The following is a 16,089-nucleotide window of genomic DNA, read 5'->3' on the forward strand; positions in this document are numbered from 1 at the left end:
TCACTAACTTCAATGAGGCTTACTCCCAGATAAATGAGGCACAAGGTTGCAGCCATAGGAAAGGAGTGGGGGTCTAAGAAGGAGGCAGGTAAACTCAGTATCTTAAAGATAAGAGCAAAAAGTGCTGAAATAGAGGAAAGAGGTGCTAGGATCCAGGCTTGGAAGTTTCCATGGGGAAACAGAAGCGCAGTTTAGGAGCCACAGCCCAGAAGGTTGGAACTAGGACTGTTGGTTGTAGGTGGATAGCACATTCGGGTTTTTTTAGTTTGCAATTTAGAACTACTTTAATTTGTTTATTTAGAATATTTCTATCCCGCTGTGTAGCCCAAAGGCGGCTGACAAATGCTTTGCACAATACAATCACATTTGAAAAAAGAATTGCAGGTGTGTTCAGGAATAACATGGTATAAAGTTTATTCAGGTAGTCTTTTTTTGCCCTTGTTCCCTGGTGTTGCTTGTTTCAGAGAGGTAAAAAGTCAAGCCATAGTTTGGTGCAACATAAATGAGCCCTCTTGGCTTTTTCCTCCCCAACTTCCAATTTTGTTGCAAACCACCAAACTATTTTTGTTTATTAATCTTTTTATCCACTTCAGACATAATGGAAAATTGAAAAGTTTGCCACAAAATTAGAAGTTTTAAACATCTCTGATCTACAACTAGGTGGCTGGACAAGGGTTATTCTCCCCCCCCCATATCTAAAAGAGAGGCATATTATTTGAACCTTTATGAAAATGTTTCTGCAAAAAAAAAAAAAAAGTTTGCTTTCCCTGCTGGTAATTTTCCTAATTTGGTAGGTTAAATTAATAATTGTTTCTAGTTGAAAGGACTCTGGCAAACAAAGTAAAGGATTTTTTTTTTTGAGAGGAAGAGATTGGGAAACAAACTCATTAGAAAATATACAAGAACAGAGGTAAAATACTTAAACTGGATTTTTCTCTTACCGAGACTGATGCAGGCAAGAACTGCAACACACAGGACAAGGAGTTTGCCCATTTTGTAGTTGTCGAGAAGGAGGGGGAATGATAGAATATCCAAGAGGAGCAATCCCGATGGCTATGAGTCAGTGAAGGGATTTCTGTGCTATATATATATATACATACATAAATACACATGCCCCACCCATTTGGGGCTCGTTAGCTGGGAGGGTCTCGCAGGAGTAAACAAGCAGCCTTTGAGTGCCATATGATGATCCTCAGAGACACTTTGAGTGAGTCAGAGAGGAAGATATTCACAGAGGGAGAGAGAGGAGCCAACTGTGATGGACACACACTTGGTACTGATGATGCTACTATCTGTGACAGCCATTCCTAAACAGAGTGTCCGCATGTCCTACTTTACAGAAGAGAGTCCTCTATTTGAATGGCTGTCAAGAGGACTGTCCCAATCTTCTGTCTGAAGGAGTCCTCTATTTTGAACAGTTTCTGATCCAAGCCATGTTAAAGTTGAAGAACCGTAAGAATGGAGAACCTGGAAGTTGGCTACCCTGACAGCAGATTGAGCAGGCCCACAGCTCACCTGGTCGCAGCCTTCCCTACAATGGGGAGATGTATTTCTAGATTGTTATTACGTATACAATTGTTTTTAATTGATTTTTATATATGTGATTGCTCTCTCTATATCTTTTTATTGTATTATAAATCCCTTTGGGATGCCTCATGGGAAGCGATTCATAAATGAAATAAATAAGAATATTTATGGGATTTAGATAGGGATTGGGGGAAGATAGACCAAACCATGGGTGTTTTCTCTCTGTCAGTTATTACTCACTAGATTTGGGTTGTCTTTCAAAGTGAGTTTATAGCTACCCACAACAGGGTAGCCAAGAAATTGTAGAGAATCTTCTTAACCATTACTCATTCCTGTCTCTGCAGCGAAGGATAGTCTGAAGAAGTTTGGAGGATCATTTGATTGACATGCGAAGCACAGTCAACAGCACTGTGGTGAGTTTTTGAAATTATTATTACTATGATGATGGAATTCTCACCAGGTAGCCTGATCCTATGCATTCTGCCTTCAGCATATTCTTACTACACTGAGTAACACAACCTAAAAACCACATAGATTCCAATTAATCCAACTACCCAGCTTCAATCCTGAACACATTTACTATGTTACATTAAATGCAATGAGATTTGCAAAGTAATCAAACGTAACTGTGTAATCCTCTATATGTCTGGTCAGCAGTAAGTCTCATTGACTTGGATGGGGCTTTTTGGCAAGTAAGTGAGAGGGCAACCTAAGGATGCAAGCCTAACTCCACTTATTTAGGGGTAAGCCCAACTGAATTCAGCAGGACTTACTTCTGAGTTTAGGATTGTGCTGCCAGTCCGCTATCTCCGTCCTGCCAGTCCACTATCTCCGTCCTGGGCTCCTACTGGGAGAAAGGGCTGGATATAAACCTAATAAATAAAATAAATAAAATAAAATCTCCTCTTCCTACACTCCGTCCAGACTGCGACCAGATGTAGACACTGTGGCAACAACAGCAAGCCAGCTTTGCCATACAGCTTGGTAAAGCTTTCTGGAGAACGTGAAAGTTTGCTTCCTAGTTTGTGACATTTTGGTCGGTCTTAACAAAGGTATTGTTTGGCTGTGGATTTAGGCATTTTTCTTATGAACCCTCTCTTCTTCCTGTACAGGTGCTGTTGTGCTGCACATCTGTTGTTTCAATGCAGCCAGAAGGAGAGAAGCAGAAGAAGAAATATGCAGCATCATTTCAGACTGAATGGTTGCAGAATGATAATTTCAAAGACTGGATCGTAAAAGTAGATGACTCTCTTGTCAGATGTAAGTACTGTAATTCTACTTTCACTGTGAAATATGATGGTGACAAGGCCATTCGGAGACACAAGCAAAATGCTGCACACATTAGAGCCTCAAGAATGGTGAATCAGAGTGCTGCCATGACATCCTTCTTTGCAAAGAAAAGTACACCAGAATTGCTCTGTGTTGCTGCTATAGGTTAGCAGCGTGTATCATGCAGTTATGCACCATCACAGTTACATGAGCACAGATTGTGGAATAAAACTGATTTCTACAATAATCGAGGACTCTGCTCTTGTTAAAAAACTGCACTGTGGAAGAACCAAGCCAGAGTGCATTGCTGAAAACGTGCTTGGACCAAAATCAATAGAAAATGTGGTGCAGGCACTGGGTGGACGTTCCACTAATAAAGTTCCTTTTTCAATTGCCACGGACGCCTCTAACAAAGGCAACCGTAAAATATGTTTCCTGTGGCTGTGCGTTACTTTGATGCTGACCTTGGAGTCCAAGAGAAACTGCTGGACTTCTATGAGTTACCATCAGAGACTGCTGTTGCCATCAGCAATAGCCTTCTGAAGACTGTGACTGATCTGGGATTATCTGCTGAAAATATAGTGGCTTACACAGCAGACAATGCTGCTGTCAATTACGGTGTAAGGAACTCTGTATTCCAGATCCTAAAGGAACAGAAAAGTTCCATTGTGAAGGCAAACTGTTTTTGCCATGTTCTACACAATGCTGCCAGGCATGGCTGGTTTAACAAGAAGTACGATGTTGCGTATCTGGCTCATAAGGTATACACAGAGTTCTCCAGGAGCACCCTTAAAAATGAGAAACTCAGGGAATGCTTTGATGAGCTAGGCATGCAGTACCATGCACTAATTACACATGGAAACACACGGTGGCTCTCTCTTTTCCCAGCTATTGAGCGGCTACTCCAGTTGTGGCCTGCTATAAAATCCTATTTCCTGGAGCTTGGGGAAGAGCAGACCACTGAGATGATATGGAACCCAAGAGCCTGTAAGAGAAGAGCCCCCAAAAGGGTGCTCAAGTAATCCTGCCTATGTGGAGTATTTGAGAAGTTAAGATGGGAACATGAGGAAAAAGATAAGGATAGAGAGATTGAGATGGTGAAACTGAGAATGGAGACTGAGAGATGTAAAATGAAGGCTGAAAGATTTAAAATGGAGGATGAAAGATTTAAAATGGAGTCTGAGGAGAAAGAGAAGCAATGAGTCTTTGAGTCTGGGGAAAAGGAGAAGCAGCGGGTCTTGCAGGCTGAAAGAGTGAGAATGGAGACTGAAAGAGTGAGAATGGAGGCTGAGATAGAAGTGGAAAGGTTAAAATTAGAAAGAGAGAAGTTTCATTCTGAGGAGACAAGGAAAGAGAGGGATGAAGCAAAAATAAAAGTCACTCCAAAAGATTTTGCTGTATATGAGCCTGGACAAGATCCACAAGTTTACCTCACAACATTTGAAAAGGCAGCTCAGATGTGGGGGTTACCTGAAGATAAATATATGCAGTATTTATCAAACTTAATTAAAGGGGAATTGGCTGAGGTGTATCAATATTTCCCCTCAGACAGGCCAGTGACATATGCTGAATTTAAAGAAGAAATGTTCAAAAGATTTATTCTGGAGCCTGATTATTTTAGAAAACTGTTCAGAGGTCTTTTGGGGAGTTGGGGGCAAAATTGATGGACATATTTGAGAAGTGGATGACGAGTGTGAAAGCTCAGCTTGTGGAAGAGGTGAGCCTCATGATATTAGACCAGTTATACCATCAACTGCCACCAGAAATTAGGTTACTGGTTAAAGATCGTTCCCCTAAGTCTGTGCAGGAGGCAGCAGAGCTGGCAGATAATTTTATCTCAAACCGAACGGGTTGGGTGGGAAAGACAACAAGAGATTTTAAAACAAAACCCAATACTAATGGCAGAAGGGATATGGCACCACGGAGAGTAAACCCTCTAATAAAATCAGAAGGACACCGGACACCTCAAATTGGGTCTGTGTATCCTAAAATGGAGGAAAAAATCTGTTTCAAATGTGGTAGGCCAGGTCATCTACGTTTTCAATGGGAAGCTACAAACCCCATCAGTAATCCTGTTCAAGTAAGAACAGTGAAAAATGAGTTGAGAGAAGGGGAAACTAAGAAAATACAATTCTGTCAAATAAGCTGGTCAAATGTACAGGATTTTGAATCAAACTTAAGAGAAGTGTGTGTGCAAGGGGCAAAATATTGGGCTTTGCTGGACACTGGTGCTGCTCAGACCTTGTTGAGGCCAGATTTGGTGAAAGCTGAGGAAATTTTACCTCAGCAAAAACTAGTTATACAAGGTGTGAGAGGTGAGCCAGAGAGCATTCCCATGGCCTTAATAAAATTGAACTGGAGAGGAAAAGAGGAGTCTTATAAAGTGGGTATCAATGCCCAACAGCATGAACCCATAATATTGGGCAGAGATGTAATGGGATCTCAGGGGCAGATTTATGTGGTGACAAGGCAACAGCTTGGCAAAGCTGTAGAAGCCATTTTGTCTGACGCTGAACAGAACAGGGTGGTGCCTATAACTGAGCCTGAGGTTGCCATAGCAACCTCTAGTGAGCCTGGAGAAAATGAGACAATGTTGCCAAGTTTGAATGTGTTTTCTACTGCAGAGGCACAGCAGTTCAGGGATGAATTGGAAATAGCTGACAAGTTTAAAACCAATAAAGGAGCAAGCTCTACCACAAAGAATCCCTTTTACAGAGAGCCTGAGGAATCAAACAGTGTGGGAGAATGGGGTGCTGTATAGATTGTGGCTACCAAAAGGGAGAGATGCAAGTTGTGAACCAGTCAAACAGTTAGTTGTGCCTGCAAATTCAGATACACATTGCTAGTTATGGCACGCTATACCTTGTTCAGGACATCTTGGTATAAAAAAGACAAAGAGGCTAACTGCTCATTATTATTGGCCGAACATTGCCAAAGATGTCAACAAGTACTGTTCCTCATGTACTATATGTCAAAAGGTGGGAAAAAGTGGGGTGAAAACAAAAGCTCAATTGAAACCCCTTCCTATAATAGGATAGCCTTTTTATAGAGTGGGGATAGACATAGTAGGTCCTTTCTCTAAACCCTCAAGGCATGGCCGGAGATACATCTTAGTGGTGGTAGATTTTGCCACAAGGTACCCGGATGCTGAGGCTCTGAGATCAGTAGAAGCTCCTGTAGTGGCAGAGGCTTTACTGAAGATCGTTATGAGGCTGGGTTTTCCCCATGAGGTCCTGAATGATCAAGGCAGTGTGTTTATGGGTGAAGTTATGCAGTGCATGTGGAAGTGTTGTGGGTTGAAACACCTGAAAACAACCACATATCATCCAGCTACCAATGGGTTAACAGAAAGATTTAACAGGGTGCTGAAAGGGATGATAAAAAGTTATATACAAGATCACCCACAGGATTGGGATGAACACTTGGGGTGTTTTTTATCTGTTTATCGAGAAGTTCCACAAGAATCAACTGGGTTCTTGCCTTTTTAATTAATATATGCAAGGAAAGTGAGGGGTCCTTTGGAGTTGTTACAGAATTCGTGGTAAGGGTTCCTGGTGGAATATAAAACATCCGTGGTTGATTATGTGTTAGACTTCCGTAACAAACTAAAAACTATGATGGAAGTGGTACAAAAGAATATGAGCCAAGCTCAACAAAACAGAGTTATTGGTATGACAGGACAGCAAGAGAGTGTGTCTATGAAGTGGCGGATATGGTCATGGCATTTATTCCCAGAAAACATGATAAACTGTAAGCCAGCTGGAAGGGACCATTTGTTGTTAGAGAAATTAGACACATTGACTTATGTCATAACATCAGACAAACTGAAGAAACACAAGGTAGTACATGTGAACATGTTAAAACCCTATCACGCCAGAGATGCAAAGGTTTTACAAGTCACATTGTTCCCTGAAGAGAGTGGTCCTGATTTTCCAGACTTGATGCAAGAGAGCAAGGCAGAGGGTGGTTTAGATCAGTTGGAGTGGTCAGAGGTGGATGAGGAGGTCAAAGAGGGAGTCCTGAGTGTTCTGAGCAAACATAAGGAACTCTTTAATACTAGACCTGGTAGAACCAGTGTTGCGAAACATACTATAGACACTGGCAATCATCCTCCAATAAGATCTACCCCTTATCGTGTGAATGAAAGAATGCTAGATGTGATCAGAAAGGAGAGCGTTCCTGGGTATAACAGAGTTTTATAGAAGGTTCATCAAGAAGTTTGGAAAAAGAGCAACCCCACTGCATGAACTAATGCAAAAGAAGTATGCTAGTGAGCCTGGAGAGAATGAGACAATGTTGCTAAGTTTGAATGTGTTTTCTACTGCAGAGGCACAGCAGTTCAGGGAGGAGTTGGAAATAGATGACAGTTTAAAACCCATAAAGGAACAAGCGCTACCACAAAAAATCCCTTTTACAGAGAGCCTGAGGGATCAAACAGTGTGGGGAAAATGGGGTGCGGTATAGATTGTGGCTGCCAAAAGGAAGAGATATAAGTTGTGAACCTGTCAAACAGTCAGTTGTGCCTAGCAAATTCAGATCCACATTGCTAGTTATGGCACATGATATACCTTGTTCAGGACATCTTGGTATAAAAAAGACAAAGAAGAGGCTAACTGCTCATTATTATTGGCCGAACATTGCCAAAGATGTCAACCAGTACTGTTCCTCATGTGATGTCCCCGTATATATAATACTATAAATATGGTAAGTGCGGGTTTATTAGAGTAAATGAGGTAAGTGGACTGAGTGAGAGGGGGGAGTACAGGGGTTGGAATGTTGATGAGTGTTGTATTATGATTGGCTAAGCGTCTGAAGGTATAAATGAGAGGATGACAGTTGAGAGGGGGGGAGAAGTTGGTTGGTTAAGTTGGTTGGTTTTGGGAGGCTTTTGTTGGGTGGATTGGATTAGGTGGGTAGTGAGGCAGGTTACTGACGACTAGAAACATAAAGAGTAACGCAACTTATGAAACCACATGCTTGTTGACTATATCTTTAAGTAATCTTGTTATTCCCTGTGTATATAAATAAATATTTCTTGGCTGGGTTTACACAGACCAGAAGGGTGGGCAGGGCATATACCAAGGTTCAGAAACAGTATCAATGGTGGCAGTGGTAAAGAGATAGTGTAACATCATCAGGTATCCAGAGCAACCCAGGGCTGTATTCTTTATAGGCACAAAGATACAGGGGGGTTGTGGCCTGCAAGTGCACCCAGACACAAAGTAGCAATAAGCCAGGAGGAGTCTAAGGCACAGTCTCAAGGCAATATTGTTAACAGGGAGTGTCTGGTGGTGCTGCCTAGCAGTGGGATCTTGAGAGATCTTTGCTAGAGCTGGTGAGAGAACCATTAAGAGACCAGGACCCTGAGGTGGGACCATGACAAGGTGGTGACCACAGAAAGGGGCCTGACAAGTGGTGGCAGGAGGTGGGATCCTGACATAGGCCAGCAACATCTGGAGGGCCACAGGCTCCCCGGCCCTGTTCTAGGGGAAAGGATAGCTACTAATGCAGTGCCGCTCATCATCTGCGATTCTGAAGCCTTAGACCAGCTCCCAAACTACAGAAATTAAGCCGAATCGAGACAAAGGGGGCCTGTCAGTTCTGCTCAGAGCTGTGTGAGCAGGGGTGGTCGGTGTGTGGCCACCCAAGGCTGCACATGTGGCCCTCAGCCTTATTTCACATGGCCCTTGGCCTAATTTCATGAGGGTGGCAAGGAGGAAGAAATGGGAGTGAGGAAAGGGCTGCTCTGCTCCCTTTTTACTCTTGCCTCGCCCACCACTGGCTTTGTCTCCGGACAGATTGCCCCTGAGTGAACACGCCCCTTGACAGAGAACCGGTTCCCCATTGCTGGTGTAAACAAAACAGCTTCAGAAATGGTTCCCCATCCCTAAACATGGAACGTTTCATCCTAAAATCAAACTTGATTTGGGCCTGAAATACCAAGCTTTGCGAGCAGACCAGAAATTGGCTGTTTCCGAAAAAAATTACCTCAGTCCCAAACATCATGTTTGGTATTTAAATACGCTTCGCTCCCCTGCATGCCCTGATGAAATAAGGACAACACTGAGATAGAAAACACAGGGTTTTTCTCTCTCTCCTGTGAAATGAGATACCAGATGAGGGGTGGCCAGATTTGGGCCTGTGGACGCATTTGAAAACTGGAGAAACTGTTTCCAGGTAGCACATACACAGATGCGCACACTCTACAACCAAGCACACACTGTAACCTATTCTATTGGCTATGAGTGGTAGCTGGTGTCCTTTGGGACTGGTAGGGCAGAAGGCAGAGAGCCCAACAACAGATGGACACAGAGCCAACCAATTCTAGTTTTGTCCCCAACCTCTTCCCTGCTGAATTCTAAAAAAGCAACACTGAGTTTAGGGTCACATCCACGCCATGCCTTTCAATCACTCTTACCCCACAGGCATGTCCCCCTCCCAAAGAATCCTGCGAACTGTATTTTGTTAAGGGTGCTGGGAACTGTAGCTCTGCGAGAGGTCTCCTCATAACTCTCAGTACCCTTAGCAAACCACAGTTCCCAGGACTCTTTGGGGGAAGCCACGACTGTTAAAGTGGTATAAGAGTGCTTTAAAGGGATGGTGTGGATGTGACCTAAGAAGGAGGAAACTGACAGACAGTGCCATTCCCTGGACTGATTATAAGTCAGGCCAGCAGGTAGGTGGGGAACTGGCTGGGGGCAGGCTGAGATTGGTGGCGCAGGCACCTCATCCGCCCAAATGGACCAGCCTCCAATGCTGGCTACAACAGAAGGGTTCATACAAGCCTAATTTCAGCAGAGGATGCATCTGCACCCACAAGCACCACACTGTCCATCCCTGCAACAGTATTTTTCTGAGCCATATCAGACGTTGCCTGTGACTTCTTTTCGCTGAGGATGCTTAACGACAAACAGGCGTGCGAATGCAGCCCCTCCTTCATGCTAAACGTTTCATACATTTCCTCATCACCACCTTACTTCTTCTTTTGATTAAGCAAAGAGTAGCCCAGAAATGGAGCCTCTTAATCTTATTTCCTATTATGATCTGTTAGGTTTCTTGCCCGTCTCTTATATAAGGACCTAGGGAGGGTTACAACCATCAAAAAATATATACAATGATTAAAACCAATTAAATCAAATTACAGTCAAGAGAAAAAGGTGGGTCCTAAAATATATATAGAGATATAAATCTTAGGTGTCAAAGGCTGGGGTAAAGAGGTGTGTCTTCAGCATCTGACAGACATTACATAACAAAGGTTCCAGGCACACCTGTGAGGGGAAGGAATTCCACAGCTTAGGGGCTGCCACAGAGAAGGCCCTCTCCTAGGCCGCCACCCCCAAACTGCTGAGGGTGGTGGAACTATGAAGAGGCCTCCCTCTGCTGAGCTGAATACCTGAGAGGGTCTGTAAGGAAAGAGGCAGCCTTTCAGATTTTCTTCACGTCTACTGTGGATGCTTGCATGGCCTCTACTCTGTATGGGTCCGCTCATGTTTAATAAGGAGCCACTGCTGACTGAACCGTCTCCAGCAATGGGAGCATCTATATGGCTTCTCCCCCGTGTGGGTTCTCTCATGTCTAATAAGGTCTGACCTCTCAAAGAAGGTTTTCCCACAGGCCGAGCACTGATGTGGTTTCTCCCCTGTGTGCTTCTTTTTATGCTTCATCAGGTTCCAGCTGTAAACGAAGCTCTTTCCGCAGGTGGTGCAAGTATATGGCTTCTCTCCACCATGGGTCCTTTCATGCTTGAGGAGGAGTGAGTTCCGGCTGAAGCACTTTCCACAGGCGGAGCACTGGAAGGGCTTCTTCTCGGCGTGGGGGGGTCTCTCGTGGACAACCTGACAGAAGGCTTTCCCACAATAAGAGTACTTGTGCGGCTTCTCTGTGGTGTGGATTCTCTGAGGTCTCAGAAGTGGCTCCTTGAGGCTGAAGCTTTCCCCATAGTCAGCACCGCCTCGGAATGGTTCCTCTCCATTTTGGATTTTTTCGAATTCGGGAAGAGCGGAGTCCTCGTGCATTGCACAGGCCTGTCCTTGAGGCCCTAAGAGGCAGTCACTGAGGCTTTCATTTGCTGTACCCAGAACGGATTCTCTAATCCGACTTCTCATGTGGCTTTTTCGCTGTTTCTTTGGGCTGTGCTGATTCCCAGTGGTTTTCCCCTCTACCTCAACCTGGGAAACTGTCTGAGTCGCTCTCCTTTGAGACACCCAGTCTGACTTCATCAGCTCGGAATATTCTAGAATCTTCTCTCCACCCTTGCTCAGCTGCATATAACCTTTTGAAATGAAAACAGTGAATGAATTAATAAATAAACAAAGGGATTAAACAAAAATAGAGAAAGAGTAGCAGGTTCCATGTAAAAGTTGTTGCGGGTGTTGTCGTGGTCACATGTACACCTTACATTTAAAGCACTCTTAGTCATGGAGAATCCTGAGACATTTATAGCTTGTTAAGGATGCTAGGAACTGTAGCTCGGTGTGTGTGTGTCTCCTAATCCTCCTAACAACTCTGTGAGGTAGGTTAAGCTGAGAGACAGCGACTGGCCCATGGTCACTCAGTGAGCTTCCTGGCTGAGTGGGGATTTGGACCTCAGTCTCCCAAGTCCTAGGTCCAACACTTTAACCACTACACTATGCTGGCTCTTACAGATCCTTCCTGGCCTGACATCAGCTGTGGCTCCTTCTGTCCCTTAGACAAGCTCAGGGGCTGCTCTGCCCTCAGAATCTCCAGTCTTTGTTTTCTTAGGTCACATCCACACTGTACATTTAAAGCACTCTTATACCATGTTAACACTTCTGGCTTCCCCCCCCAAAAATCCTGGAAGTATAGTTTATTAAGGGTGTACTTAAAATAATCCCAACACACACAGAGAAATATATATGCACACATGCATGGCCAACTGCAAGTGGGGAGGGTAGCGCTGTTAATGGTTAGGTCCTGCTTGCAGACTTCCCACTGAGGCATCTCGTTGGCCATGTGAGAACAGGATGGTGGACTAGGTAGGCCTTTGGCTTGATCCAGCAACAAGGCTCTTCTTCTGATGCACATTCGCCATGTATGCGTGCATATATATTTGTGTGTGTGTATGTGTGTGAGTTGGGTTATTTTATATATAATGGACCCCACAAGCCACAGAATGTCAGGGAATTTAGGCTTACCCAGCAGCTTGGTGTTCAGACCTTGCTTGGCTTCCTCAAGCAGGTGAGTCTGCCCCGGGCTGGAGAGAGACGCCTCTGTCTTTACGGAGCACGCCGTTACCTTCTCAAACTTTGTCAGCTCCTGAAAAAGAAGTGAGGATCCCCTTTAAGAGCAGAGAACCAAGAAAACAGGTAGCACTAGAAAAACCCAAAAACCCAAAAATGAATTATTTATACGTATAAGAATGTTTTTTTTTTTACGTAGCTTAATTAGGTCAAGGTAAAAGCATGTAGATCTGAATATAATAAATTCATTTCTTTTTAGTGGTGTGAGTAGGACTTGTCCTTCCTACTGGATGAGCATTTTAGGTATTCTGTATTGTGCATTGTTTTAAATTTTTCTGGTTTTATTTTAATTTAACTTGTTTTTATCTGTGGCATTTTATCTTGTTAAATCACACTGATACTTTGTTTTTGTATAAAGCGACTAACAAATGTAATTAAAAATAAATACATTAACCATCATCATCTGTAAAAATGTGCTAAGATTAGGAATGGGCAAATCTGTCAGGGTCGGTGCAAACTTTGAAGGACGGCTGGGTTTCATTTAATGTATTGTTTCAAAAAGTGCAAATTAGGTAAGTTTCCCCTTAATTCAACCAAATCAAATTTCTCCCGAATTCCTGGCTAACGTGCAACTTACAAAGTAAGATATCTAGTCTGCTGCATAAGCTCATCAAAGGGTCAATGAACTCAAACATTTGGGAAACTCTGGCCTGGATGAAATGTACCCTTGAATTAATTAATTATTGGATTTATATCCTGCCCTTCATCCCAGCAGGAGCCCAATGGGGATAATGCCTCTTGCTTGCCTGGGTGGAGAGATGTATATGTAGAAACTTCCGACTTAATGCATGCCTAGACTGTAGCCGACTGTATAAAGATAAGAGTTGCATCCATTGCCCCACCCATTGGTGGCATGTGGCCCCTACAAGGTTGCCCACGAGGATATGTGGCCCTCAGTCTGAAAAAAGCTTCCCCACCCTTGATCTACAAGGATGAAACTCTCTCACCTGCTGTTCCCATCTCTTGGCCTCTCGCTGCCTCAGCAGGAAATCTTCGGCCAGAGCCACCGCCTGGGAGCAGGTCTCCGGGCCGCACTCCCTGACCCAGCTCTGGATCTCTGGTGGCAGGACAGCCAGGAACTGCTCCAGGATCAGCAGCTCCAGGATCTGCTCCTTGGTGTGCCTCTCCACTTTCAGCCACCGTGAGCAAAGTTCCTGGAGCCGACTGTAAGCCACTCTAGGCCCCTCGGCCTCCTGGTAGCAGAAGCCCCTGAAGTGCTGACGCAGCTTCTCCCTGCTGATGGCGTCCCCTTGCAAGATGGCCGCCTTCACCTTCCCATAATCCACTCTGTCTCTGGTTTCCAGCCTGCTAAAGGCCCGCTCGGCTTCTCCACGTAGAGCAGGCAGGAGTCGGACCACCCACTCTTCTTTGGACCACCGGCAGGCTTCGGCCACTTGCTCAAAGGAGGCCAGGAAGGCCTTCGCGTCGTCCCACGGGGAGGGCTCCTCCAGGGATGGTGGGACAGCCCAGCCTAACTGAGAAGCCTCCACTCTCTTCAGGAACTCCTGCCACTGGGTTTCCCAGTGCTGAAGTTGCCCCTCGCTCGGTTCCTGTTTGATCTGAGCTTCTGGTATTCTTTGCAGATCTTCTCCGATAATCACGGCCTGGAGGACGTCAGGGACTTTTCTGACACTTCGCAATTTCCCTTCCTGCCTACGTCTTGCTGGCACCCGCTCCTCCATTTTCATCCCAGGCTGTTCTGCCAGGTACGGCCTCTTGTATAGAAACTTCTCTAGAATAAAACAAGAATAAATATGAGCTTCTCAAATGCTGCAATCTTAATAGCAATTCTTTGTAATGCAATTGCTACATGGGTAATTTCTCATTACAAAGAATTACTGTTAAGATTAACTGAAGCATTTTAACTACAAGATAACTTCGAAGCTACACCTTGTAATCGGTATGTGAGTAATATGGGTGTTATGATTTTCCCATACCATGGCTACTGAACTGTATGGTGAATATTTATAAGAATGTATCACTGAATATATATTTGTATGTTTTAACTTTTAGCCCCTGACGAAGGCCAACTTGACGTGGCCGAAACGCGTTGGGCTCGTTTCCTTTCAATAAACGGATTTTGAATACTTTTTACAAGCTATATTTCTTGGCATCTTGGGGTTTTCTCCCCCCCCTTTTTTCCTTTCTTTTAATGAGGACTGAGCATGCTCAGAGGCCACAAAATGCTGACTGACTGTTGTGGGAGGAAATGGAAATGGAATGAAGTGGCTGGATGGAACCCTGAACAGGACAGCTCCAAGCTGCAACATTCTATTGCAGGTCCCAGTTGCAATTCCCTCTGTGCCCTATCTTTGGCACACTTATTGTGCGATTAAAATGGTCATGAAGAAGCAAGACGCCTCTATATGCTTGAGGGATCCCTGAAAATTGTTTTTTGAAAAACACCCCTACATTAGGGGTATTTGAGGTATTTTGCAAAATAGGAAAAATTTTTACCGTACAGGCATGCGCTTGTGTGGAGGAAAGGGGAAGGGACAGGAGCAGAGAATGTGGAAGTTCAGGGTAACATAGGGAGTTGCCTCATACCGAGTCAAGAGCATTGGTCCATCTAGCTCAGTATTATCTACACTGACTGGCAGTGGCTCTCCATGGTTTCAGGCAGGGGTCTCTCCCAGATCTACCTGAAGATGTCGAGCACTTAACCTGGGACCTTCTGCATGCAAAGCAGATACTTCAACACTGATCTGTGGTCTTTTCCCTTAAAGATAAAGTAAGATTCCAGTCCTCATGGTTCTAAATGAGTAGATGTTTAAACAGAAACAAAGGAAGCTGATTGGAATGTAGGAAGCTGCCTTCTGCAGAATCAGACCATTGGTACATCAACCTCAGTATTGTCTACACTGACCGGCAGCAGCTCTCCACGGTTTCAAACAGGGAACATTCCCAGCCCAACCTGGAGATGCAAAGCAGATGCTCTACCACTTAACTACGGCCCTTTCTCCAACCTGCCTGCTCATGGCACTCGCCGCAATCAACCCATGGAGGGAGAAAAGATGCTCTAACGCTCAGGGGAGGAGGGAGCAGGAAACCAAGAGCGAAATGGGGAAGGTGAGGGACAGAGGAAGGGAGGGGTTTGTGTGGGGCCCAAAACACTTTGCTTCGCCAAAGCAACACGGAAGGAAAGGGAGGAATGAGCAGCAGCTGCCTGAGAGTCTTATGAGCGTGATGTTTTGTACATCCCCCTCCCCCCATAGGAACATAGGAAGCTATTCAGTCAGGCCAATCTTCCTTCTAGCTTACCAAGGTTTGGGGCAAGGGGTTTTCCCCAGCCCTACGTGGAGATGCTATTGGGGACTGAACCAGGGACCTTCTGCATGCAAAGCAGATGTGCTACCACTCAGCTACGGCCCTTCCCCATCCAAGGCTATGCATTCTCCTCTCAACAACTCCTCCTTTCCTGCTGAGCTTCAGAGAGGGGAGACGGAGACAGACCATATGGGTGGCTGGCCTCTCCCTCCCTAAATCAGCCTCCCCCAGTCTGGTGTCCCCTGGGTGTCTTTGGGGTGCAACTCCCATCAGCCCCAGCCAGCGCGGGCCAATGGACAATGGGAGTGAAGTCCGGCTATAAAAACCATGGCTAAGGCCACATACACGCCATACATTTAAAGCCCATGACTTCCCCCTAGGAATCCTAGGAACTGTAATTTACCCCACAAAGTGCTACAATTCCAACACTCCTTAACAAACTACAGTTCTCTGGATTCTTTGGGTAAAATTGTGTGCTTGAAATGTGTGGCATGTATGCAGCCTGCTAACGGAGCTAGTGAACAGGAATGATCCACGCTGCAATGTTTTGTTGCAGTTCCCTTTTGTTCCCTTCATTTCCAATGTCCAGGATCTGAGTGATGTATTATTATTATTATTATTATAGTTTCTTAGTCATTTTATACCCCTTAAAAAGTCTCAAAGCAACTTAACAAGATAAAATATAAAGAGAGAAAATTAGTTAAAAGCCAAAACATTTAAGAATGCACAATATAAAATTCCTAAAATGCTCACACACACCCCAAGC

At 44.6% G+C, this 16,089-nt stretch overlaps 1 protein-coding gene and 1 long non-coding RNA gene across 5 annotated transcripts in view; one reads left to right on the forward strand and one right to left on the reverse strand.

Annotated features, from left to right (window-relative positions):
- LOC133381333 (uncharacterized) overlaps positions 1-12,364 on the forward strand; it is a 32,442-nt gene extending 20,078 nt beyond the window's left edge. Inside the window, exons 2-4 of the long non-coding RNA XR_009761661.1 lie at positions 1,872-1,940; positions 2,640-2,787; positions 10,464-12,364. This is a non-coding gene — a long non-coding RNA (uncharacterized LOC133381333). The remainder of the gene's footprint in view (positions 1-1,871; positions 1,941-2,639; positions 2,788-10,463) is intronic.
- Positions 1-16,089, reverse strand: part of LOC133381284 (zinc finger protein 397-like) — a 79,995-nt gene that overhangs the window by 43,487 nt on the left and 20,419 nt on the right. For all 4 annotated transcript variants that reach the window (XM_061620198.1, XM_061620200.1, XM_061620199.1 and 1 more), the window contains exons 6-8: positions 13,004-13,788; positions 11,952-12,072; positions 942-11,068 (exon numbers count right to left, since the gene is read on the reverse strand). In XM_061620198.1, coding sequence (XP_061476182.1) covers positions 10,263-11,068; positions 11,952-12,072; positions 13,004-13,788 — 1,712 coding nt within the window. In that variant the 3' untranslated portion in view covers positions 942-10,262. The remainder of the gene's footprint in view (positions 1-941; positions 11,069-11,951; positions 12,073-13,003; positions 13,789-16,089) is intronic.

Source organism: Rhineura floridana, chromosome 3, assembly GCF_030035675.1.
Source record: "Rhineura floridana isolate rRhiFlo1 chromosome 3, rRhiFlo1.hap2, whole genome shotgun sequence".
Lineage (NCBI taxonomy): Eukaryota > Metazoa > Chordata > Lepidosauria > Squamata > Rhineuridae > Rhineura > Rhineura floridana.